Source organism: Petromyzon marinus, unplaced genomic scaffold (assembly GCF_048934315.1).
Source record: "Petromyzon marinus isolate PM22_M1 ecotype Great Lakes invasive population unplaced genomic scaffold, UKy_Petmar_22M1.pri1.0 PM_G_Scaffold_88, whole genome shotgun sequence".
Classification (NCBI taxonomy): Eukaryota; Metazoa; Chordata; class Hyperoartia; order Petromyzontiformes; family Petromyzontidae; genus Petromyzon; species Petromyzon marinus.
The window spans coordinates 632,605-659,803 of NW_027423044.1; the positions used below are offsets into that span (position 1 = coordinate 632,605).

The window sequence follows — 27,199 nt, forward strand, 5'->3', positions numbered from 1 at the left end:
ATGTAAGTGTCTCAGTGTCTGTATGTAAGTGTCTGTATGTAAGTGTCTCAGTGTCTGTATGTAAGTGTCTGTATGTAAGCTTCTGTATGTAAGTGTCTGTAAGTAGTGTCTCTATGTAAGTGTCTCAGTGTCTGTATGTAAGTTTCTGTATGTAAGTGTCTCAATGTAAGTGTCTGTATGTAAGTGTCTGTATGTCAGTGTCACAGTGTCTGTATGTAAGTGTCTGTATGTAAGTGTCTCAGTGTCTGTATGTAAGTGTCTGTATGTAAGCGTCTGTATGTGTCTATGTAAGTGTCTCAGTGTCTGTATTTAAGTGTCTGTATGTAAGTGTCTGTATGTAAGTGTCTCAGTGTCTGTATGTAAGTGTATGTAAGTGTCTGTATGTAAGTGTCTGTATGTAAGTGTCTCAGTGTCTGTATGTAAGTGTATGTAAGTTTCTGTATGTAAGTGTCTATGTAAGTGTTTCAGTGTCTGTATGTAAGTGTCTGTATGTAAGTGTCTGTATGTAACTGTCTGTATGTAAGTGTCTGTATATAAGTGTCTGTATGTAAGTGTCTGTATGTAAGTGTTTGTATGTAAGTGTCTCAGTATCTGTATGTAAATGTCTTTATGTAAGTGTCTGTATGTAAGTGTCTCAGTGTCTGTTTGTGTCAGTATGTAAGTGTCTGTATGTAAGTGTCTGTATGTAAGTGTCTATGTAAGTGTCTCAGTGTCTGTATGTAAGTGTCTGTATGTAAGTGTCTGTATGTAAGTGTCTTAGTGTCTGTATGTAAGTGTCTGTATGTAATTGTCCATATGTAAGTGTCTTTATGTAAGAGTCTGTATGTAAGTGTCTGTATGTAATGTCGTCTGTCTGTGTGTGTGTGTGTACCTTAAGCGTACATGTATGTAATGTCGTATGTAATGTCGTCTGTCTGTGTGTGTGTGTGTACGCTTAAGGTACACACACACAGACAGACGACATTGCCTGGGACTTGACACCTGTCAAGCACGCCGATTATTCACCGGCGTTTTATATCTTTAACCCGTCGATGCCATGTGTTTAAATAAACTCTACTTCCCTGGTGTCTACTTCCTTAACTCGGATAACCCTGTAGGGCAGTGGCTCTTCACAACCTGAGGGTGCGAGATTCCCTTTCTGGGGGGGTGCGAGACACGGCCAGATTTGTTTTCTTTAGAAGGTGAAAAAACAAAACGCAAATTTAGCGTGGATACGTTAGTACAACTACTTTGTTTCATCAACCCCTGTGTATTTATTGTGGCCTTACGTCCCACAGGGGGTGCAGAGGAGTTGCTGTGTACAGTAAAACCTTGGATTGCGAGTAACTTGGCCTGCGAGTGTTTGGCGAGACGGGCTACATTTGTAAATAAATATTAACTTGATAAACGAGCGAGGTTCTCGCAATACGCGCAGCGCACGTGTAGACACGCTTTGTACTGCCGGGCGTCACGTGATCACAACTAATGTACCGAGTGCTCTGATTATACGCGAGTGCTTTGGATTACAAAACACGTTTCCGGAACGAATCGAGCTCGCGATCCCACGGTTTCTACCGTATCGACGTTGTACGACGTTGTTAACGGCTGAGAGCCACAAGGGGTGGCAGGCTGCGGTCAAGGTGAAGAGACACCGCTCTCGGGGGAAGGACGGCCGGGGGTTGAAACGATAAAAGGGAGAGAGGGCGAAGGGGGAGGAGGAGGGGAACGCCTAAATGCGCCCGAATGAGCGAGCTGAAAAATAACGCTCCAACATTTACCTCTCCTGAGACAGCTCTGATTCCAGGACGTTCACCGCGTTCAAGGCGTCTCTGAGGTCATTCTCCAAGACGCGCTCTTTTGCTTTCGCTCCGTTGAGTTCGCTCTGGAAGGTAAACGACGCCCCAAGATGCGGCGCCGGGCGACGCGAATTGCCACATTTGTGCGCGCAAAAAAGAGCATCCGCAGCGACGACAATTGACGCAATTCTAACACGCGTTTGCAAACGATAACGCTCACAGGGAAGTGTTGCGCGGGTTATTATTTTACCCGTAGATTTAAGAAACGTTCGAAATACCTTGCTTTCGTTTTTCAGCGTTTCCATGGCGGCTATCCGCTGTTCCATTTGACAGACGGCTTCTTGGAGTGAAGCTCTCTCTCGTTTGAACGCGTCTAAGGATTCCTTCACGCAAGACACGACACGAGACCAACACTTCCTACGATACCCCAAGATGTGTTTATTGCACCACGGTGGGCGTAAGCTCTCGGATGCCGTAGCGATAGGTTTTACCCTTTTAACTGGCACCAAAAACTGACACCTTTATTCAAGGCATCATGTCTGCAATAACCGCAACACAAGCAGTCAAAATGCAAGCAAAAAAGAGACAACTCTGATAATGATATTGGCACTGTCCTTGAATTTGATTGGGCCACACCCGAGACGGCTTTTCTTAGAGCCTAGTCTCCACTGGTGTTGGACCAGAAGACGCCAAAAGGCGTACAACTCAAAAACAGCGCACTATCAGAGTATTGAGGGCTCGGGGTGAGCATTTACATTATGAGACCTCCTTTGCCAGTAACAAGATATAGGAATAGGTTTTTACCCTTTTAACTGGCACCAAAAACTGACACCTTTATTCAAGGCATCATGTCTGCAATAACCGCAACACAAGCAGTCAAAATGCAAGCAAAAAGACAACTCTGATAACGATATTGGCACTGTCCTTGAATTTGATTGGTCCACACCCGAGACGGCTTTTCTTAGAGCCTAGTCTCCACTGGTGTTGGACCAGAAGATGTCAAAAGGCGTACAACTCAAAAACAACGCACTATCAGAGTATTGAGGGCTCGGGGTGAGCATTTACATTATGAGACCTCCTTTGCCAGTAACAAGATATAGGAATAGGTTTTTACCCTTTTAACTGGCACAAAAAACTCAAATTCAAGGACAGTGCCAATATTATTATCAGAGTTGTCTCTTTTGTTTGCATTTTGACTGCTTGTGTTGTGGTTATTGCAGACATGATGCCTTGAATAAAGGTGTCAGTTTTTCGTGCCAGTTTAAAAGGGTAGAACCTATTACTATATCTTGTTACTGGCAAAGGAGGTCTCATAATGTAAATGCTCTCGGATGCCGTCTGAACGTTCCCTTTCTCTCCCCCCTCCCCCCCCCCCACGTGCTCCCCGAGCCTCTCAGGAGCTCAACGTGAAACGCCTTGCCAAGCAAAACAAAAAATATTGGGACGCGACCCAAAGGCCGTTGCGAGCACAGCGACGGAGACCGACGCAGTGGCCGGCGTTCCGTGTTTGATAAAATCGAAAAGCACCGTTAGACCTCCTTTGCCAGTGCCAAAATATAATAATATAATAGGGGTTTTCCCCCTTTTTTCTGGCAACAAAACTGAAACCTTTTTTTACAAGGATTCATGTCGCTGCATCGACCACAATACCTGCAGTCAAAACGCAAACAAAAAAACCTACTATGATAATATATGTGGCATTGTCCTTGAAACTGATTGGTCCACACCTAGGGACGGCTTTCTTTTGAGCCTCGACCCAATTGGTGCTAGACCACATGACGCCAAAAGGCGTCACACAGCTCAAAGACAATGCACTATCCAGGTAATGAGGGCTCGGGGTGAGCATCTACATCATTGGACCTCCTTTGCCAGTGCCAAAATATAATAATAGAGGGGTTTTCCCCCTTTTTTTGGCAACAAAACTGAAACCTTTTTTTACGAGGAGTCACGTCGCTGCATTGACCACAATATACCTGCAGTCAAAATTCAAACAAAAAACCTACTATGATAATATATGTGGCATTGTCCTTGAAACTGATTGGTCCACGCCAAAAGGCGTCACACAGCTCAAAGACAATGTACGCCTTTTGGCGTCATCTTGTCGAGCACCAATTGGGTCGAGGCTCAAAAGAAAGCCGTCCCTTGGTGTGGACCAATCAGTTTCAAGGACAATGCCACATATATATTATCATAGTAGGTTTTTTGTTTGCATTTTGACTGCAGGTATTGTGGTTAATGCAGTGACGTGAATCCTCGTAAAAAGGTTTCAGTTTTATTGCCAGAAAAAAAGGGGAAAAACCCTATTATTATAAATCGAAAAGCGATTGTGTTTTTTTTTGGGTAACAAAGTGCGAGCCCCAATATGGCAACGCTGCATAGCTTGCTCAAGCAGGTGACTTCGCTGGCGGAAAACAATCCCAACGCAATTGAACCATTTCAGAGAAGTGGGGTGGGTGGGAAGATAAATCGAAATCATTTAATGTAGCTGCTACAAAGCTTTGGAACCATCTAGCATCGTCTCTTAGCACCTTCACTCTGTCATCTCTGTCCTCACCTAAACCGACTGTTAAGATCACAAAAGTTTCAAATGTGAATGTAAATAGTACAATCTAATTGATTTATTTTAAAAATGTGAACCTGTGTAATTGTTCAAATAGAATGATTTGCTGAGCCACCATTGACAAAGAGCTTTTTTGGCTCATTGGGCTTTACTTGGCTAATGAACTTGTGAACTACAATCGCGACGTTGAACGTCGTCCGCTCTTCTGGCTGATATTGCGATAGACGACATTGAAATGTGCTCACCAGCGTTTCGCGATGTTTCATGTCGTTATTGTCGCTTGCAATCTTCAAATTACCTAAAAATATTAATCGAGTGATAATATTAATTAAGGATTACCAATAAACGTTGGACAACGATGAAAATATATTAAACAGACGTTAACAATGTACACTCCTGATAGAGGTCAAATGTCACACGTGCGATAAATAATTAACACTCGCAATGGTCACTGACACTCTCAAAACGTTGCCTACCTATTTCTGTATTTTTTTCACGAATATTTCTTTCAAGCCTGCTACGAATCTCAGCTTCTTCGCTGCGCCTGATAAAAAAAAACATAACAAGACATCTGCCTCATTTAATTGTTAAAAAAAATGTCATACGCAACGCAGCACACAATCAATGCAAGACGAAAATCGTCCCCGTGTAGCCTTAACAGACTGTTGGGTCAAGTGCTGCTCGCGAGCATCATTGTTAAGGCCGGCACGGTACACGAGGGGGTGGGTGGCCAGCACCACGCCCGGCCGCCTTTGTCTCCCCAGTGGCAATGTTCACACACCGCACCAGGGTACTCATTTGAGGCCGAGTTGAGTGGAGGCCCGGGACCGGTTCGGATAATCGTCACGCGGACGTTGTGTTCGTGATGTGCGGCAGAAGCCAGATTAAACGATGCAGAAAACTGCATCGGTAAACAAACTGTACTCTATTATTGGTTCTTTCGGTAAAGTCACCACGTAGAAGGGAAACAATAAAATAATAAAAATATAAAACGATAAAATTCTCACGTGTGAAAACCACATATCAAGAAAATTTTCTTGCAGTGGTTTTCACACCTGACGATGATTGCTTGCGTTGCAGTCGAAACGTCGTGAGAATTTAATTGTTTTATATTTTTATTATTTTAGTGTTTCCCTTCTACGTGGTGACTTTACCGAAAGAACCAAGAATATAAATCGCTGCAGTCACGAAAGCTTTAAATAAAAATTTAAACTGTACTGTATTTGTTTTGCTTTACAGATACAACAACAGTCAGAGATGTTCTACGCAATGCAGCGCCTTCTCCTTAGTAGCTCCCAACGTCTGAAATTCACAAACTTGAAAACTCGCTAATAACTTAATTGGGGGAAACACGAAGCAACTGTCGCCCCCTACTGCAAAATAATTGCAGACCCAGCGCATCGTGGCTGCTTCTCCCTCTCCCCCCTCCTCCGTTCCGAACAATGATGGACTCGTCCGTCTGAACAAAGCTCGTCGCTTTCCGTGGTGCTAACGTTGAAACAAGGAAAAAATAAACCGGCATGCTAATCCCTCACACTAACATTCTGCCTTTAACATCCTGCTAATCCAACACATTAACACAGCTATTTCAATGCTAAATTATTCTGTTGATATGTAAACTCGGACTTTAACACCCTGCTAATCCAACACATTAACACAGCTACTTCAATGCTAAATCCTTCTGTTGATATGTAAACTCTGACTTTAACATAGTTACTTCCGTGACCAGTCACATGCTGATCCCTCACACTAACATCATGCTAATCTCCCAGTTACATTCTAATTTGTTGACTTTAACATCCTGCTAATCCAACACATTAACACAGCTACATCAATGCTAAATCCTTATGTTGATATGTAAACTCGGACTTTAACATAGCTACTTCCGTGACCAGTCACATGCTGATCCCTCACGTTAACATTCTGCTAATCTCCCAGTTACATGCTAATTCCTCACATCAACATCATGCTAATCTCCCAGTTACATGCTAATTCCTCACATTAACATCCTGCTAATCTCCCAGTTACATGCTAATTCCTCACATCAACATCATGCTAATCCAACACATTAACTTAGCTACTTCAATGCTAAATCCTTCTGTTGATATGTAAACTCTGACTTTAACATAGCTACTTCCGTGACCAGTCACATGCTGATCCCTCACACTAACATCATGCTAATCTCCCAGTTACATGCTAATTTCTGACTTTAACATCCTGCTAATCCAACACATTAACACAGCTACATCAATACTAAATCCTTATGTTGATATGTAAACTCGGACTTTAACATAGCTACTTCCGTGACCAGTCACATGCTGATCCCTCACGTTAACATTCTGCTAATCTCCCAGTTACATGCTAATTCCTCACATCAACATCATGCTAATCTCCCAGTTACATGCTAATTCCTCACATTAACATCCTGCTAATCTCCCAGTTACATGCTAATTCCTCACATCAACATCATGCTAATCTCCCAGTTACATGCTAATTCCTCACATTAACATCATGCTAATCCAACACATTAACTTAGCTACTTCAATGCTAAATCCTTCTGTTGATATGTAAACTCCTTCGTCAAGGGGCTCTGCTCCTCCCACCCAGCTTAAAAGACGCTGCCAAGCTTAGCAGTGTTCACTCGAGCGCCGTCTTCCCGACAGTTCTGTTCCTTCACCTGAGGAAGGCTACTTGTGTTGTGGCCGAAACGTCGTGAGAATTTTATTTTATGTTTTATTTTTATTATTTTATTTCCATTCTACGTGGTGGTGACTTTACCGAAAGAACCAAGAATATGAATCCCTGCAGTCACGAAAGCTTTAAATGGAAATTTAAACTGTACTGTATTTGTTTTGCTTTACAGATACCACAACAGTCAGAGATGTTCTACGCAATGCAGCGCCTTCTCCTTAGTAGCTCCCAACGTCTGAAATTCACAAACTTGAAAACTCGCTAATAACTTAATTGGGGGAAACACGAAGCAATTGTCGCCCCCTACTGCAAAACAATTGCAGACCCCCTTCTAAACGTGAACACTGCGGGGCAGTGTCCTTCACTGCAAGGCCGGCGGGCCACGAGCGGCCCCTGGTGGCCTCTTGTGCGGCCCCTGACAATACCCAGATCTGAAATCACCTCCCCATCGTCGTCGTCGTCGTCGTCCTCGTGTGCTGCTGTCAAACCCAGCGGTGTTAAAACGTGTGGCGGCCCTCACGCTGTACCGTGTCTTATCGGCGGACGTGCCCCACCCCCCCCGACCCGCCCTCGCCCTCCGCCACCTCTGAAAATGAGTGAAGAACACCACCGTGGTGCTTTCCTGCGTCAACCAGCGTAGTACGTGACAATAGCGACGCAACGATAATTAACATCTTCTTTGGTTCTTTCGGTAAAGTCACCATCACGTAGATTGAGAATAAAATAATAAATTGATAAAATGACACGATAAAATTCTCACGACATTTCGGGCCACGACACAAGCGGCCTTCATCAGGTGAAGGGACGAGAATGTCTGGAGGACAGCGCTGGAGCGCTGAGGCAGTCTCGTCCCTTCACCTGATGAAGGCCGCTTGTGTTGTGGCCGAAACGTCGTGAGAATTTTATCGTGTTATTTAATTTTATTAATTTATTATTTAATACAATTAATCCTTGCAGTCACGAACGCTTTAAATCGATGATTAATGTCTCGGCACGCGCCACGTTCCGTGTTGTAAAAGTTCACCACTTGCCTCTGGCTGGCTGCTGCTGTCAACTCTTCGTTTGCCTTCTCCAGGTTTTGCACAATCACGTTCAGGTCCCGACGTTCGTGCTGCAGCTTGTCGCACGACAGCCGCTGCCCCGCGGTGCTTGCGGTGAACTCTCGCTCCTTCTCCGCAAAACTTCTCTCCGCGTTTTGCATCCCAGCCTGCATTCAGACCGTACGATGATGAAATCGATGAGGCGGGTGACCCGCTGCATTTGTTCAGATACAGTGAAAAAAGCTTGAGACTTTTCCAAAAAGGCTAAGAGAAAACCATTCCTTATTCTTGATTCTTTCGGTAAAGTCGCCACGTAGAAGGGAAACTATAAAATGATTAAAATATCAAACAATTAAATTCTCACGACATTTCGACGGCAACACAAGCAATCATCATCAGGTGTGAAAACCACAGCAAGAACATTTGGAATAAGTGGCGGTGAAAAATGTTTCTTGCTGTGGTGTTCACACCTGATGATGATTGCTTGAGTTGCCGTCGAAACGTCGTGAGAATTTTATTGTTGTATATTTTTATTATTTTATTGTTTCCTTTCTACGTGGCGACTTTACCCGAAAGAACCAAGAATATGAATCCCTGCAGTGACCAAAGCTTTAAATCAAAAAGAAAACCATTCCGTTAAAAATATCCAGTTAAGGAATGCAGACAATATTAGCGATGTAATAAATATGAACGGATACATATTCTTAGCTCTTTCGGTAAAGTCACGTTGAAGGGAAACAATAAAAATAATAAAATATATATAAAACAATAAAAATTCTCACGACGTTTCGACCATAACACAAACGGTCATCATCAGGTGTGTCGGTTTGCATTAATGTATTTATTTTTAAAACACCGTTTAAACACCGTTTAAAAATAAATTAATTAATGCAAACCGACACACCTGATGACGACCGTTTGTGTTATGGTCGAAACGTCGTGAGAATTTTTATTGTTTTAAATATATTTTATTATTTTGTTTCCCTTCAACGTGGTGACTTTACCGAAAGAGCTAAGAATATGAATCGCTGCAGTCACGAAAGCTTTAAATAAAAAAAATGAACGGATAGGTCACCTGCAGCGTGCTTTCAATTTCCCGACGGCGATTTACTTCGAGTTTCAGGGTACCACTTTCTTTCTGCATTTGCTCAAGCCGTGCTTGAAAGTTGCCTGTTAATTCACGCAAAACAAATGAAATCGGGATCGACTTTCACGGTCGGGACGTGCAGACATTTGCCCACCGCGCACACGCACAAACACATCCGGGCTCGTTGGCAATAAAAAGCGGGCAACTTGAAGTGTGCTCTCACGCTCTGTTTCTTCGAGTCGAACGCAGCTTTCAATGGAATCTTGCAGCTTTTGCGAGGCCATTTTGAGCTCTTCATTTTTTAACTCCAACAGCTCGGACATTTCTTTGGCCTAAGAGCGAAAAGACGGAACTCTCTGTTTGCTAACTACTGAACGACAAAGATAATAATACGACTTTACGCACGGATCTATGAAATGACCTACTGCTGGGCAAGGCGAGTTTTCTGGTTTGAAAGTCATCATTGAAGTCAGATAAGTTGTGTTTACCAGACTGAAATGAACTTGAGAAATCAAGACAAAGAGGTCGAAATGTGCAGATCCCATATATTTCGTTGAACAAATGCGTTTAGGGCACTGAATACGTTCTAAAGTGGAAATAATTCACATTTTAAGCATTATATTGTTATACAGACGTTTGTAAATTGTAAAAGCAATGTATGAACACTGTACACAATGGCAATAGTAGGCGTTAAAGGCAATAGTTTGGGATAGGAACATTAATATATCAGTTTTTATTTGAAGGTGATCTTGATCTTCAAAGGATATTTTATGATTGAGACAGGCATGCCTTTAGGAGCTGCATTTCTTACATTTGAAATCAACAAAAATTAATGAGCCTGAATTATAACAGACCCTTGGGGTTTGAGCTATATATATATACACACTGGTTTGTAAAAGGTAATGCATGGTCATTTAATCCAATTTTTTTTATCCCAACGTGCATTTAAAATGTGAGCAAAAGCGATCAGCTCGTGGATTCGCCCGAACCTGGCTTTCTTTAATCGTCAACTTGTTTACAAAGTCCCACCGCGCTCTTTCCATTTCTTCCACAGCTGCTTCCACTGCGTACGACACACGCGTCATGCATTTAAAATGTGAGCAAAAGCGATGAGCTCATGAATTCGCGCGAACCTGGCTTTCTTTAATCGTCAACTTGTTTACAAAGTCCCACCGCGCTCTCCCCGTCGCTTCCACGGCTGCTTCCACTGCGTACGACACACGCGCGTCGCACGTTCGACAAAGTGGCTGAGCGCGTCAATATTCATCCAGTAAAAACCACAACGGTCATTGATCATCATCGACAGTGCTCTGCGTATCACTGAGCAGCCGTGCATTGCGTCACCCGGCACGAGACTCACCTTTGCCCAACGCAATATTCTTGTCATTTTGAGACTTTAAATTCAATTCGCTGAAAGTCACCGCAAACGTCTTTAAGAGAGGATGACAGCGGGGATCCAGCATTAATGTTAAATGTGCACGTGCGTACGTTTATACCGTTACACGTTTCTCAAGAAATATAATTAAATGAAAACAAAATTTAAAAAGCATCACACATTTTACCTTCAGTTCTGCTTTCAGCGACGAATGAACAGCTTCCACTTCTTCTTGTTCTGTTTCAGCTGCCATTATCACCGTGCGGACGTGACCCACGTGAGTCAACGACAAGCAAGTTTAATCACTAAACGTGTTACACCGTCAACGTCCATTATCACCGTACGCACGTGACCCACGTGAGTCAACGACAATCAAGTTTAATCACTAAACGTGTTACACCGTCAATGTCATTATCACCGTACGCATGTGACCCACGTGAGTCAACGACAATCAAGTTTAATCACTAAACGTGTTACACCGTCAACGTCCATTATCACCGTACGCACGTGACCCACGTGAGTCAACGACAAGCAAGTTTAATCACTAAACGTGTAACACCGGCAACGTCCAATGGTCGGCGAATGTTGAGAATGTACCTCTGGTTAATGTTTGTTGCACTGAAGAGGACTGGCCCTTCAGATCGTCACACATCTGCCTGGTGGCACGGATCCTTACGGACACGGGCACATTGCAAGGACGGCGGGTCAGAAAACCTTCGTAGGAACGTATCCGCCATTTTAAGGCAAAGCGCATTGCAGATGAAGATATTCTTGGTTCTTTCGGTGAAGTCACGTAGAAGGGAAACAACAAAATAAAAACTCACCGTGATTTTGTTGTTTTCTGTGACTTTACAGAAAGAACCAAAGAACGTGAATTCCTGCAGTCGCGAAAGTTTTTAAAATGAAAATGCAGAGAGGATGTTGGTGTCATCAACAAGTCGCTCGTTTGTTCTGCCGGCGTGACCTCTGACCTCCACCCAGTAGTCCACTCAGGGGCGGAGCAACAGGGGGGGATGGGGGGGGTCAGCCCCCCCCCCTGAAAATTTGGGGAAGTCGGCAATCGGGATAACCGGATATCCGGCTGCTGCAAAATGCCGCAGGCTGCCACCTTGTGATGCCACCTTGTGTGCTGCCCTGCAGGCTGTCACCTTGTGCTGCCCTGCAGGCTGCCACCTCGTGTGCTGCCCTGCAGGCTACCACCTTGTGTGCTGCCCTGCAGGCTACCACCCCGTGTGCTGCCCTGCAGGCTACCACCTTGTGATGTCACCTTGTGCTGCCCTGCAGACTGCCACCTTGTGCTGCTGGCTACCACCCCGTGTGCTGCCCTGCAGGCTACCACCTTGTGATGTCACCTTGTGCTGCTGCCCTGCCAGCTGCCACCTTGTGATGTCACCTTGTGATGTCACCTCGTGCTGCCCTGCAGGCTGCCACCTTGTGTGCTGCCCTGCAGGCTGCCACCTTGCGTGCTGCCCTGCAGGCTGCTTGAGCGGCAGCCTTGCGAACTTATCGAACTTACTGGCCACGTCGGCGGCTCCGACCTATTAATAAACTCCACAGCTCAAATCCAATAATTAGTTTTATACATATTCTTAGTTTTTTCGGTAAAGTCACGTTGAAGAGAAACAACAAAATAACAAAATATATATAAAACAATAAAAAATTCTCACGACGTTTCGACCATAACTCAAACGGTCATCATCAGGTGTGTCGGTTTATTTATTTTATTTATTATATTTATTTATATATATAAATAAATATGCCGTTTTCAAAATAAATTTATGCAAACCGACACACCTGATGATGACCGTTTGAGTTATGGTCGAAACGTCGTGAGAATTTTTTATTGTTTTATATATATTTTGTTATTTTGTTGTTTCTCTTCAACGTGACTTTACCGAAAAAACTAAGAATATGAATTACTGCAGTCACGAAAGCTTTAAATCAAAATTTAGTTTTATACATTTGTGGTGCCCATTGGAAAACACAAACACACTGAGATATCTCAGAATGTTGAAGTCAGCAACCCCCCCAAAGTCAAAATCCTGGCTCCTCGCCCCTGAGTCCACCGGACATCTCTGAAATCTACCGGACATTTGTTACAAAAAAAAGAGCTTCATTGCTCTTCGGGTTTCTCCAGTAAGTTTAGGAACCTAAACAGAGGACAAAGATGAAATTCGAGGGAAATGAATAACTTCTTACTTCTCCATTAAATCTCCTTTGATGTCAATCACGTCTTGAAGTTGCGCGCTGAGGTGTACATTTTCAAGCTGAAAGGAAACACGACACACACACTTCGCTGAGGTGACGCATACCGCTTCAACACAGTTGTCTGATAATTGTTATCTGACACACAGCACTGATAATGACGTTCGGGTTTCATAAAGCATCGTCAATCATGCAGACAAAGCGATCGCTGAGGAACCACAGACACGAATCTTATTGCTGTCCAGTTGAAGCTACAAACAGATTAGAAGCACCTTTAAATTATTGTCTTGGCAAACCAAGTGTTTCTCTATTTTAGTTAACAATGACGAATGATGAGTGGACACAATTACCAATCATAATGATGACTATGGGGAATCCACAAAAACAACCTAATCGTGATTATAACCAGACGAAATTAATGAGTCTGAAACAATATGCAAATGTAGCAACGTTATTTGAGATGCCACTGCATCTCCCATTGAGCACGGTTGGCTACGTACGGTGTGAAAGAAGTTCAACATACACACACGTAGCACGGTTGGCTACGTACTGTGTGAAAGATGTTCAACATACACACACATAGCACGGTTGGCTACGTACGGTGTGAAAGAAGTTCAACAAACACACACACAGCACGGTTGGCTACGTACGGTGTGAAAGATGTTCCACATACACACACGTAGCACGGTTGGCTACGTACGGTGTGAAAGATGTTCAACATACACACACACATAGCACGGTTGGCTACGTACGGTGTGAAAGAAGTTCAACATACACACACGTAGCACGGTTGGCTACGTACGGTGTGAAAGAAGTTCAACATACACACACATAGCACAGGTGGCTACGTACGGTGTGAAAGAAGTTCAACAAACACACACATAGCACGGTTGGCTACGTACGGTGTGAAAGAAGTTCAACAAACACACACACGTAGCACGGTTGGCTACGTACGGTGTGAAAGAAGTTCAACATACACACACACGTAGCACGGTTGGCTACGTACGGTGTGAAAGAAGTTCAACATACACACACGTAGCACGGTTGGCTACGTACGGTGTGAAAGATGTTCAACATACACACACATAGCACGGTTGGCTACGTACGGTGTGAAAGAAGTTCAACATACACACACACACATAGCACGGTTGACTACGTACGGTGTGAAAGAAGTTCAACATACACACACATAGCACGGTTGGCTACGTACGGTGTGAAAGATGTTCAACATACACACACGTAGCACGGTTGGCTACGTACGGTGTGAAAGAAGTTCAACATACACACACGTAGCATGGTTGGCTACGCACGGTGTGAAAGATGTTCAACATACACACACGTAGCACGGTTGGCTACGTACGGTGTGAAAGATGTTCAATATACACACACAGCACGGTTGGCTACGTACGGTGTGAAAGAAGTTCAACATACACACAGTGCACTGAGGAAAACCAAACCTGATCATTGGCTACGTGTCTACGTCAAAAGATTGATGAAGTTTACCGATTAGCTGACAATAAATGTTTGGGTTTGGAGAAATGAGGAGCCACTCACACCAACATTGAATGAAAGCGTTTCACTGCTTTAGTCGACAAGACTAAGAGATTTATTTTTGGTTCTTTCGGTAAAGTCACCACGTAGAAGGGAAACAATAAAGTAATAAAAATATAAAACAATATAATTCTCACGACGTTTCGACGGCAACACAAGCAATCATCGTCAGGTGTGAAAACCACAGCAAGAAAATTTTAAAAAAGTGGCGGTGACATTTTTTTCTTGCGGTGGTTTTCACACCTGATGATGATCGCTTGCGTTGCAGTCAAAACGTCGTGAGAATTTTATTGTTTTAAATTTTTATTATTTTATTTTTTCCCTTCTACGTGGCGACTTTACCGAAAGAATCAAGAAGAAGACGAAGAAGAGATTTGAAGTTTACGTCACTGCAGGAATCCATAATCTTTGGTTCATTCGGTAAAGTCACCACCACGTAGAAGGGAAACAATAAAATAATAAAAAATATCAAACAATAAAAGTCTCACGACGTTTCGACTGCAACACAAGCAATCATCATCAGGTGTGAAAACCACAGCAAGAATTTTTTTTTAAAGAGCGGCGGTGAAAATTGTTTTCTTGCTGTGGTTTTCACACCTGACGATGATCGCTTGCGTTGCAGTCGAAACGTCATGATAATTTGATCGTTTTAAATTTTTATTATTTTATTGATTCCCTTCTACGTGGCGGTGACTTTACCGAAAGAACCAAGAATATGAATCCCTGCAGTCACGAAATATTTAAATAAAAATTTAATAAGACTAAGAGATTTGAAGTTTTTCGTCACCGCAGGAATCCACAGTCTTTGCTTTCATTCAAGTAAAGTCGCGTAGCGCGTATAAAAATACAACACAAAATAATAAATCAAATCACGACGTTTCCATCGCGACACCACAGGCGGCGGTCGTCCTCAGGCGAAAATAAAAATTAAACCTCTTGCTGCTGCTGCTGTTGTTGTTGTTGTTGTGACAGGACTCTCTCGCTGGTTCAGCAGTTCCACTGCAGGGATTACTTTTTTTACCGCCCTAGGACAAAGCGCTTGAGGTGTTGCGATCGAAACGTCGTGGACATTTTATCATCTTTATACCTACCACGTGACTTTACCGAAGTAACCAAAGATTAAAGGCCAAGAGAATGACCGCGCGCAATGCACAAATACTCCGCGGAAACTCGACAAGTCGTCGGCCCGCAAACCAACTCAGCCATTCGCTTGTTTCTCTAAATAGCAGTAACACTAAATCACTCATATTACGGGAATACAAACGCTTTATTTTTTTAAACGCAGCTACGAGGTTTTTTTTTAGGGGGGGCGCATTTAGACCCGAGGGTTAAGGTCGTTTTTCCTCACCTAATTTTTAAATATCACGAGTTTAATTTAATAATAATAATGACGTACATTGTAATTACTCTCCGGATCAGCCTGCATCACAACCCCGCGACCACCCGGAGGAGCATGGAGGACCACCGGTGGTACGGGGGAGGGAGGGAGGGTGACCACACTGTGAGAAGCACTGCTTTAGAGAAATAAGACCACTTACTGCTGCTGCTGTTGCCCACCTGTGTTACTCACAGCCCTGAGGACCACCCGGAGGAGCGTGGTGGACCACCGGTGATACCGGGGGTAAGTGACCACACTGAGAAGCACTGCTTTAGAGAAATGAGACCACTTACTGCTGCTGCTACCCACCTGTGTTTGTCGAGTTGATTTCTGCAGAGCGTCGGCCGTCTCCTGGGCCATTCTGACAGCTTCCTCCTTTTTGCTGAGCTCAGAGTGAACTCTGACCTTCCACATGTTCAACTTGTTCATTTCACAGCGCAAAGAATTGTACGTCCTTGACACGTGATCTTTATTCTGCGAAGAAAAAAAAACAACCAAACACAACACACGGCATGAGGAGCGTGTGTCAGCAGCTTCCCAAGCCGTAGTGTCGTGAACACATCAAGATTTTCCGCTGCCCGATGACCGATCATTCGCGATAAACGTTCTTGGGTTGGCTCGCGTAAGTGTGTGTCGTTACCCTCCACCACCCGACCCAGCCAGTGAGGTTTGTCACGTAAACAAAACGCGCCAGTGAATTACTACTTCGGCCCACCGGTGTGTCGGAGAGTAAATCCACAACATTTACACATTCATACTTTACGCGATATAACCCAAAAAACATTTATTATACGAATATAATTGGTCGTGAAAGCCTACGTGTTGAACTGATTATTATTACTCCATTTCAACCGAAAACTCGATCAAGTCATGTACAAGCACAAATACACGGTTTTTTTATTTTTTAAATTAACTTTCCCTTAAAACGTCTTTGCCAAGTGCTATGAACGTAAAAATGTTTAAGGCGCAGATCTGAAATTGTTTGATCGTAATCACTGCTGGCAAAAGGGCCTCCACTAGAGGGCGCTCAGTAGAGGCTGAACTCTTCCACGCTGTTCAAGACGTCTTGGAAGAGAAACCCTCACTAGGGGCTGAACTCTTCCACGCTGGGGAGACGTCTTGGTAGAGAAACCCTCACTAGGGGCTGAACTCTTCCACGCTGTTCAAGACGTCTTGGAAGAGAAACCCTCCCTAGGGGCTGAACTCTTCCACGCTGGGGAGACGTCTTGGTAGAGAAACCCTCACTAGGGGCTGAACTCTTCCACGCTGTTCAAGACGTCTTGGAAGAGAAACCCTCCCTAGGGGCTGAACTCTTCCACGCTGGGGAGACGTCTTGGTAGAGAAACCCTCACTAGGGGCTGAACTCTTCCACGCTGTTCAAGACGTCTTGGAAGTGAAACCCTCACTAGGGGCTGAACTCTTCCACGCTGTTCAAGACGTCTTGGTAGAGAAACCCTCACTAGGGGCTGAACTCTTCCACGCTGTTCAAGACGTCTTGGAAGAGAAACCCTCACTAAGGGCTGAACTCTTCCACGCAGTTCAAGACGTCTTCGTAGAGAAACCCTCACTAGGGGCTGAACTCTTCCACGCTGTTCTAGACGTCTTAAAGGAAGAGAAACCCTCACTAGGGGCTGAACTCTTCCACGCTGTTCAAGACGTCTTGGTTAGAGAAACCCTCACTAGGGGCTGAACTCTTCCATGCTGTTCAAGACGTCTTGGTAGAGAAACCCTCACTAGGGGCTGAACTCTTCCACGCTGTTCAAGACGTCTTGGAAGAGAAACCCTCACTAGGGGCTGAACTCTTCCACGCTGTTCAAGACGTCTTGGTAGAGAAACCCTCACTAGGGGCTGAACTCTTCCACGCTGGGGAGACGTCTTGGAAGAGAAACCCTCACTAGGGGCTGAACTCTTCCACGCTGTTCAAGACGTCTTGGAAGAGAAACCCTCACTAGGGGCTGAACTCTTCCACGCTGTTCAAGACGTTTTGGTAGAGAAACCCTCACTAGGGGCTGAACTCTTCCACGCTGTTCAAGACGTCTTGGTAGAGGAACCCTCACTAGGGGCTGAACTCTTCCACGCTGTTCAAGACGTCTTGGTAGAGAAACCCTCACTAGGGGCTGAACTCTTCCACGCTGTTCAAGACATCTTGGTAGAGAAACCCTCACTAGGGGCTGAACTCTTCCACGCTGTTCAAGACGTCGTGGAAGAGAAACCCTCACTAAGGGCTAAACTCTTCCACGCTGTTCAAGACGTCTTGGAAGAGAAACCCTCACTAGGGGCTGAACTCTTCCACGCTGTTCAAGACGTCTTGGAAGAGAAACCCTCACTAGGGGCTGAACTCTTCCACGCTGTTCAAGACGTCTTGGTAGAGGAACCCTCACTAGGGGCTGAACTCTTCCACGCCGTTCAAGACGTCTTGGTAGAGAAACCCTCACTAGGGGCTGAGCTCTTCCACGCTGTTCAAGACGTCTTGGAAGTGAAACCCTCACTAGGGGCTGAACTCTTCCACGCCGTTCAAGACGTCTTGGTAGAGGAACCCTCACTAGGGGCTGAACTCTTCCACGCTGTTCAAGACGTCTTGGTAGAGAAACCCTCACTAGGGGCTGAACTCTTCCACGCTGTTCAAGACATCTTGGAAGAGAAACCCTCACTAGGGGCTGAACTCTTCCACGCTGTTCAAGACGTCTTGGAAGAGAAACCCTCACTAGGGGCTGAACTCTTCCACGCTGTTCAAGACCTCTTGGTAGAGAAACCCTCACTAGGGGCTGAACTCTTCCACGCTGTTCAAGACGTCTTGGTAGAGGAACCCTCACTAGTGGCTGAACTCTTCCACGCTGTTCAAGACGTCTTGGTAGAGGAACCCTCACTAGGGGCTGAACTCTTCCACGCTGTTCAAGACGTCTTGGAAGAGAAACCCTCACTAGGGGCTGAACTCTTCCACGCTGTTCAAGATGTCTTGGTAGAGAAACCCTCACTAGAGACTGAACTCTTCCACGCTGTTCAAGATGTCTTGGTAGAGAAGCCCTCACTAGGGGCTGAACTCTTCCACGCTGTTCAAGACGTCTTGGAAGAGAAACCCTCACTAGGGGCTGAACTCTTCCACGCTGTTCAAGACGTCTTCGTAGAGAAACCCTCACTAGGGGCTGAACTCTTCCACGCTGTTCAAGACGTCTTGGAAGAGAAACCCTCACTAGGGGCTGAACTCTTCCACGCTGTTCAAGACGTCTTAAAGGAAGAGAAACCCTCACTAGGGGCTGAACTCTTCCACGCTGTTCAAGACGTCTTGGTAGAGGAACCCTCACTAGGGGCTGAACTCTTCCACGCCGTTCAAGACGTCTTGGTAGAGAAACCCTCACTAGGGGCTGAACTCTTCCACGCTGTTCAAGACGCCTTGGAAGTGAAACCCTCACTAGGGGCTGAACTCTTCCACGCCGTTCAAGACGTCTTGGTAGAGGAACCCTCACTAGGGGCTGAACTCTTCCACGCTGTTCAAGACGTCTTGGTAGAGAAACCTTCACTAGGGGCTGAACTCTTCCACGCTGTTCAAGACATCTTGGAAGAGAAACCCTCACTAGGGGCTGAACTCTTCCACGCTGTTCAAGACGTCTTTGAAGAGAAACCCTCACTAGGGGCTGAACTCTTCCACGCTGTTCAAGACGTCTTGGTAGAGAAACCCTCACTAGGGGCTGAACTCTTCCACGCTGTTCAAGACGTCTTGGTAGAGGAACCCTCACTAGGGGCTGAACTCTTCCACGCTGTTCAAGACGTCTTGGAAGAGAAACCCTCACTAGGGGCTGAACTCTTCCACGCTGTTCAAGATGTCTTGGTAGAGAAACCCTCACTAGGGGCTGAACTCTTCCACGCTGTTCAAGACGTCTTGGAAGAGAAACCCTCACTAGGGGCTGAACTCTTCCACGCTGTTCAAGACGTCTTAAAAGAAGAGAAACCCTCACTAGGGGCTGAACTCTTCCACGCTGTTCAAGACGTCTTGGTAGAGGAACCCTCACTAGGGGCTGAACTCTTCCACGCCGTTCAAGACGTCTTGGTAGAGAAACCCTCACTAGGGGCTGAACTCTTCCACGCTGTTCAAGACGTCTTGGAAGTGAAACCCTCACTAGGGGCTGAACTCTTCCACGCCGTTCAAGACGTCTTGGTAGAGGAACCCTCACTAGGGGCTGAACTCTTCCACGCTGTTCAAGACGTCTTGGTAGAGAAACCCTCACTAGGGGATGAACTCTTCCACGCTGTTCAAGACATCTTGGAAGAGAAACCCTCACTAGGGGCTAAACTCTTCCACGCTGTTCAAGACGTCGTGGAAGAGAAACCCTCACTAAGGGCTAAACTCTTCCACGCTGTTCAAGACGTCTTGGAAGAGAAACCCTCACTAGGGGCTGAACTCTTCCACGCTGTTCAAGACGTCTTGGAAGAGAAACCCTCACTAGGGGCTGAACTCTTCCACGCTGTTCAAGACGTCTTGGTAGAGGAACCCTCACTAGGGGCTGAACTCTTCCACGCCGTTCAAGACGTCTTGGTAGAGAAACCCTCACTAGGGGCTGAACTCTTCCACGCTGTTCAAGACGTCTTGGAAGTGAAACCCTCACTAGGGGCTGAACTCTTCCACGCCGTTCAAGACGTCTTGGTAGAGGAACCCTCACTAGGGGCTGAACTCTTCCACGCTGTTCAAGACGTCTTGGTAGAGAAACCCTCACTAGGGGCTGAACTCTTCCACGCTGTTCAAGACATCTTGGAAGAGAAACCCTCACTAGGGGCTGAACTCTTCCACGCTGTTCAAGACGTCTTGGAAGAGAAACCCTCACTAGGGGCTGAACTCTTCCACGCTGTTCAAGACCTCTTGGTAGAGAAACCCTCACTAGGGGCTGAACTCTTCCACGCTGTTCAAGACGTCTTGGTAGAGGAACCCTCACTAGTGGCTGAACTCTTCCACGCTGTTCAAGACGTCTTGGTAGAGGAACCCTCACTAGGGGCTGAACTCTTCCACGCTGTTCAAGACGTCTTGGAAGAGAAACCCTCACTAGGGGCTGAACTCTTCCACGCTGTTCAGGATGTCTTGGTAGAGAAACCCTCACTAGAGACTGAACTCTTCCACGCTGTTCAAGATGTCTTGGTAGAGAAGCCCTCACTAGGGGCTGAACTCTTCCACGCTGTTCAAGACGTCTTGGAAGAGAAACCCTCACTAGGGGCTGAACTCTTCCACGCTGTTCAAGACGTCTTCGTAGAGAAACCCTCACTAGGGGCTGAACTCTTCCACGCTGTTCAAGACGTCTTGGAAGAGAAACCCTCACTAGGGGCTGAACTCTTCCACGCTGTTCAAGACGTCTTAAAGGAAGAGAAACCCTCACTAGGGGCTGAACTCTTCCACGCTGTTCAAGACGTCTTGGTAGAGGAACCCTCACTAGGGGCTGAACTCTTCCACGCCGTTCAAGACGTCTTGGTAGAGAAACCCTCACTAGGGGCTGAACTCTTCCACGCTGTTCAAGACGCCTTGGAAGTGAAAGCCTCACTAGGGGCTGAACTCTTCCACGCCGTTCAAGACGTCTTGGTAGAGGAACCCTCACTAGGGGCTGAACTCTTCCACGCTGTTCAAGACGTCTTGGTAGAGAAACCTTCACTAGGGGCTGAACTCTTCCACGCTGTTCAAGACATCTTGGAAGAGAAACCCTCACTAGGGGCTGAACTCTTCCACGCTGTTCAAGACGTCTTGGAAGAGAAACCCTCACTAGGGGCTGAACTCTTCCACGCTGTTCAAGACGTCTTGGTAGAGAAACCCTCACTAGGGGCTGAACTCTTCCACGCTGTTCAAGACGTCTTGGTAGAGGAACCCTCACTAGGGGCTGAACTCTTCCACGCTGTTCAAGACGTCTTGGAAGAGAAACCCTCACTAGGGGCTGAACTCTTCCACGCTGTTCAAGATGTCTTGGTAGAGAAACCCTCACTAGGGGCTGAACTCTTCCACGCTGTTCAAGACGTCTTGGAAGAGAAACCCTCACTAGGGGCTGAACTCTTCCACGCTGTTCAAGACGTTTTAAAGGAAGAGAAACCCTCACTAGGGGCTGAACTCTTCCACGCTGTTCAAGACGTCTTGGTAGAGGAACCCTCACTAGGGGCTGAACTCTTCCACGCCGTTCAAGACGTCTTGGTAGAGAAACCCTCACTAGGGGCTGAACTCTTCCACGCTGTTCAAGACGTCTTGGAAGTGAAACCCTCACTAGGGGCTGAACTCTTCCACGCCGTTCAAGACGTCTTGGTAGAGGAACCCTCACTAGGGGCTGAACTCTTCCACGCTGTTCAAGACGTCTTGGTAGAGAAACCCTCACTAGGGGATGAACTCTTCCACGCTGTTCAAGACATCTTGGAAGAGAAACCCTCACTAGGGGCTGAACTCTTCCACGCTGTTCAAGACGTCTTGGAAGAGAAACCCTCACTAGGGGCTGAACTCTTCCACGCTGTTCAAGACGTCTTGGAAGAGAAACCCTCACTAGGGGCTGAACTCTTCCACGCTGTTCAAGATGTCTTGGAAGAGAAACCCTCACTAGAGACTGAACTCTTCCACGCTGTTCAAGATGTCTTGGTAGAGAAGCCCTCACTAGGGGCTGAACTCTTCCACGCTGTTCAAGACGTCTTGGTAAAGACACCCTCACTAGGGGCTGAACTCTTCCACGCTGTTCAAGACGTCTTGGTAGAGAAACCCTCACTAGGGGCTGAACTCCTCCACGCTGGGGAGACGTCTTGGAAGTGATGGTAGTACCCACACTTTACCCCACCACATGCGGCCTGCCATTCAACTGCGGTGTACCAATATATACTGCAGAGTGGACAGAGGTGGGACATTGTAGACACGTGCCTATTAAACCTGGCACGCCTGGACATCACGACCTTGTGGACCGCAAGTCCAGCGTGCTGAACCATTGCGCACCGTGGCAGCAGCCCCAAGCTTCGTGAAACTAAATAAATTTTCACTTGAAGCTTTCACGACTGCAGTGATTCACATTCTCGGTTCTTTCGGTAAAGTCACCGCCACGTAGAAAGGGAAACAATAAAATTATCACGACGTTTCGACTGCAACACAAGCAGCGATCATCGTCAGGTGTGAAAACCACAGCAAGAAAATTTGAAAAAAGTTTTTTTTAAACGTCAGTACCACGGAGAGCGATTTGGCAGCTTGTTCAGATGTTTGAAACGTCGCGAGAATTTTATTGTTTTATATTTTTATTATTGTATCGTTTCCCTTCTACGTGGTGACTTTACCGAAAGAACCGAGAATATGAAACTAGATGAATCGGTATTTTCTTAGAATGACCGTATTATTAATGTGAAATAACGATGCACATCTGTGGACACGTTTCAATGTGATCAGCGAGTCATCTTGCCTCTTGCCCATCAAGCGGCAGCGGCGGCGGCGGTGGCGTGCTCTGCCGAGGTTGATGCTGCTCAGTGATGTTTGCTTGAGCTGCGAACAAAAATTGTGCACAATTAAGTTAAAGTACATCCTAGATTTAAAGCTTTCGTGACTGCTAGGATCCATACTCTTTGGTTCTATTGGTTCTATTGGGTTTATTTTCACCTACGTGACTTTACCCAATAGAACCAAAGAGTATTAAAGTACATCGTTCATAATAGCACCGCACGAGATGTACATTGGTACACGTTGACACACGTATCGCTTTTTAGAACTTTCCAACTGAGGTTTAGTGCTCAGCTCAGTCGGGGTGTCTGTCGGCAATGAGAGGTTATGATGAGCATCATAAATATGAATAAATCTTCAGTAAAATTGCGTTCTGATATAAAGTGCTTGACCTGTAGAAAAATCGGCGAACTGACCAAAAGTTTTTTCCCAAAAAAACTTTGGAGACAAAAGCCAGCATTAAAGGAACCCATCAACTAAACGAAACTAAACTTGTTATTTTACCACGTAAGAGCCCGCTCGGATACGTAGCTCTTGTTCAGAAGCGACCTGGCCACAGTTGATAAGCTCAACAAAGTGGTTCATCACCACGTGTCAATGTATATCAGCCGCATTACTCTTAAACGTCACGTTTTTCTAAATGCGCGGGGAAACAACGCAGGGCATGGAGCAACATCAACACCGCCGTGGGGAGAACGCGCAAACTTTCAAACGCACGGGCGTCAGGGGTCGGGATCGAACCCATGCCCCTCCTGCGTACCGGGCGAGGTAGTTAACATCTCCTAGCCACCGTGATGATGATGATGATGAGAGAGAGACACGCAAACTCCAAATACACAGCAACAGGCGTCAGGGTTGGGATCGAACCCACGACCCTCCTGCGTACCGGGCGAGGTAGTTAACATCTCCTAGCCACCGTGATGATGATGATGAGAGAGAGACACGCAAACTCCAAATACACAGCAACAGGCGTCAGGGGTCGGGATCGAACCCACGACCTCCTGCGTACCGGGCGAGGTAGTTAACGTCTCCTAGCCACCGTGATGATGATGATGAGAGAGAGACACGCAAACTCCAAATACACAGCAACAGGCGTCAGGGGTCGGGATCGAACCCACGACCCTCCTGCGTACCAGGCGAGGTAGTTAACGTCTCCTAGCCAACGCGGTCCACCTGCCCTAGGCACGCACACCTAGGCCGAGCCGCTTTTCATCGCGGCGTGACGGACGTACCGCCTCTTGCGTTCCTGGGGCAAGCGCTGCCTAACCATCGTTATCGTCAATGACTAAGCAGAGCACCGCACCGTACTTCTGACGTCAAACGCCGGTTGAAAAGCGCAAGCGGAATTCGTGCTCGGCGATCAATGTGGACATCGGAGGATTGAGATCGTTTTAAGTAAAATAAGCGGCGCGATTGGTTTACAGATTGGAGCCAGGCGATACACGGGGCCATGATCTACAGCTGAAAGGAATACCTTGACCTTGGCGGTGTCACTTGACCATGACCAAGTTGACTGACCTTGCAATAGCATCCTGTGCTTGACCTTGTTGAACCTGTCCAGTTTCACCACGACCCACTTGACCTTGTCCAAGTTGACCCCAAGCGTGACCCAATGGCTCCTGGACTTGGCCCAGTGGACAATGAGATTGCCTTGGCTGACTCAGGCCCTGATTAGGTTGACCTCGGCCTTGCCCCAGCAGACCATGGGCGTGCCCTGACAGTCCCTGGCCCTGCTCGGGTTGACGCTGACCCTGTTTTGGCTGAGTCTGACCTCGGCCCAATTGGGGTTTTTTTTTCCCGTCGTGATATTGGCTCTGCCCTGGCTGATTGTGGCCTTGAATTGCCACTCCGTCGCCTTCCCCCGGCTGACCCTGCCCTTTATTACCCCAACCTTGAGTCGATGGCCCCTGCCCTGGCTGATTGTGGCCTTGAATTGCCACTCCGTCGCCTTCCCCCGGCTGACCCTGCCCTTTATTACCCCAACCTTGAATCGAAGGCCCCTGCCCTGGCTGATTGTGGCCTTGAATTGCCACTCCGTCGCCTTCCCCCGGCTGACCCTGCCCTTTATTACCCCAACCTTGAACCGATGGCCCCTGGATTTGCCCACCAGATTGACCTTCACCTTGTCCCATCTGACACCACCCGTGACCCAACATCACCTGGAATGGCCCCGTTTGACCGCGACCTTGCCCTAGCTGACTCTGGCCACGGCTCGATGGCTCCCGGACCTGCCTAGATTGACGGTGACCTCGTTCATTCTCTGAAACACTGCCCAAGATGCACCGTATTTTGAAGTCGGGGAGCGTGGAAAAACTGCTGCCCAAATTTCGGCTGAAGGTTTCATTGTCGTTCCCCTCCATGTTGTATTCTTTGCACACTCCTCCGATAGCCGTCTTCCTGCATGACGCACAGACACCGTGTACGTGCACGCAAGAAAAAAAAACAAATGTGGAATTTATTAAGACAGCGCCACTGCTGCAGAGCAATCCAGATGGCACCAGCGAGATCTCTCGGCAAAGCAACTTACAAGTTTAAATGGGAATCATTTTTTTTTTAATTGCCACCGCCCGTCTGTTTACGCTGTAGCGTTAATGGAGGTGGGGGCAAACAGCGTTGTTGCTGCAATTTTTACATTTTTCAAAAATACGAATGCAACAAGTTTCCCAATACGTCAATCGGTAATTGTATTTTCATGGTGTTACTGTATTGATTTTGTGCTTTGCTGCACTGACAATGAGAATCTAGATTCATTTGTCGATTTAAAGCTTTCGTGACTGCAAGGATTCATCTTCTTTGGTTCTTTCGGTAAAGTCACCATCACATAGAAAGAGAATAAAATAATAAATTGATAAAATAAAATAACACAATAAAATTCTCACGACGTTTCGGCCACAACACAAGTGGCCTTCATCAGATGAAGGGACGAGACTGTCTAGAGGACAGCGCTGGAGCGAGCGCTGTCCCTTCACCTGATGAAGGCCACTTGTGTTGTGGCCGAAACGTCGTGAGAATTTTATCGTGTTATTTTATTTTATTAATTTATTATTTTATTCTCATTCTACGTGGTGGTGACTTTACCGAAAGAACCAAAGAAGATGAATCTAGCTTAACATCAAAGTTCTTCAAATGAAGTTCCCTCAACGTAAGGCCTACCCCGTGCTCCTGATCATTGTGACCACACAATGCTATAATTAGCTGACACGTGCCTATTGATCCAAGAGCCACATCGAGTGAATTTTTTTTTCTTAAGTGTCCTGCATTTAGTTTTTATTTTATTTTAAGATGTAATAACAGTTGTGCTTATTATTGTTATTATACACGTGTGGGAGGAAATCGCAGCACCGGGAGAAAACTCCACGTGGCGTGCGAGGGGGAAACACTCAAACCCCCCCCAAAGAGATGGAAAGTGATGGCGATTTGAATACTTGCTGCCACTGCCTTCACCTGGCGTGCCCAGGGTATGGCCATCCCCTCGACGCCCACGGGAATAGAATTTCACAACATGTTGACATGTTTACACCAAACAATAACACAAAGATCCCACACCGTGTAGCCTGTAACAGGCTGTAGGGGCAAGTGCTGTTAGCGAGCAGCAGCTATGAAGGCTACCGGCACTGTGGCACACGAGGGGGGTGGGTGGCCAGCACCACGCCCGGCCGCCTTTGTCTCCCCAGTGCTAGCGATGTTTTACTACTACACACCGCTACACCAGCTACTCATTTGAGGCTGAGTCGACCTAGGGGAGTCCCAGAACCGGTTGAGATAATCATCGCCGGCGGTGTTGGAAGGCCCGAAGTGAATCACTCAACAACAACAACACGGTGTGGTGATTAGACCACTAAGCTAGACACATTGTCAAGGCCCCAAGTGAATCACTCAACAACAACACCACGGTGTGGTGATTAGACCACTAAGCTAGACACATTGTCAAGGCCCCAAGTGAATCACTCAACAACAACAAGAACACCACGGTGTGGTGATTAGACCACTAAGCTAGACGCATTGTCAAGGCCCCAAGTGAATCAATGAACAACAACAACACGGTCTGGTGATTAGACCACTAAGCTAGACACATTGTCAAGGCCCCAAGTGAATCACTCAACAACAACAACAA

The 27,199-nt window shown here is 46.2% G+C and overlaps 1 protein-coding gene across 1 annotated transcript in view; it reads right to left on the reverse strand.

The window, feature by feature from the left end:
* Positions 1-25,477, reverse strand: part of LOC142921742 (uncharacterized) — a 178,537-nt gene extending 153,060 nt beyond the window's left edge. Inside the window, exons 1-15 of the mRNA XM_076063063.1 lie at positions 24,604-25,477; positions 23,051-23,130; positions 15,972-16,136; positions 12,728-12,795; positions 11,126-11,199; positions 10,716-10,774; positions 10,514-10,583; positions 10,143-10,216; positions 9,377-9,485; positions 9,142-9,236; positions 8,058-8,233; positions 4,812-4,879; positions 4,581-4,633; positions 2,054-2,158; positions 1,758-1,861 (exon numbers count right to left, since the gene is read on the reverse strand). Coding sequence (XP_075919178.1) covers positions 1,758-1,861; positions 2,054-2,158; positions 4,581-4,633; positions 4,812-4,879; positions 8,058-8,233; positions 9,142-9,236; positions 9,377-9,485; positions 10,143-10,216; positions 10,514-10,583; positions 10,716-10,774; positions 11,126-11,199; positions 12,728-12,795; positions 15,972-16,136; positions 23,051-23,130; positions 24,604-24,616 — 1,313 coding nt within the window. The 5' untranslated portion in view covers positions 24,617-25,477. The remainder of the gene's footprint in view (positions 1-1,757; positions 1,862-2,053; positions 2,159-4,580; positions 4,634-4,811; positions 4,880-8,057; positions 8,234-9,141; positions 9,237-9,376; positions 9,486-10,142; positions 10,217-10,513; positions 10,584-10,715; positions 10,775-11,125; positions 11,200-12,727; positions 12,796-15,971; positions 16,137-23,050; positions 23,131-24,603) is intronic.
* Positions 25,478-27,199: the final 1,722 nt, after the last annotated feature.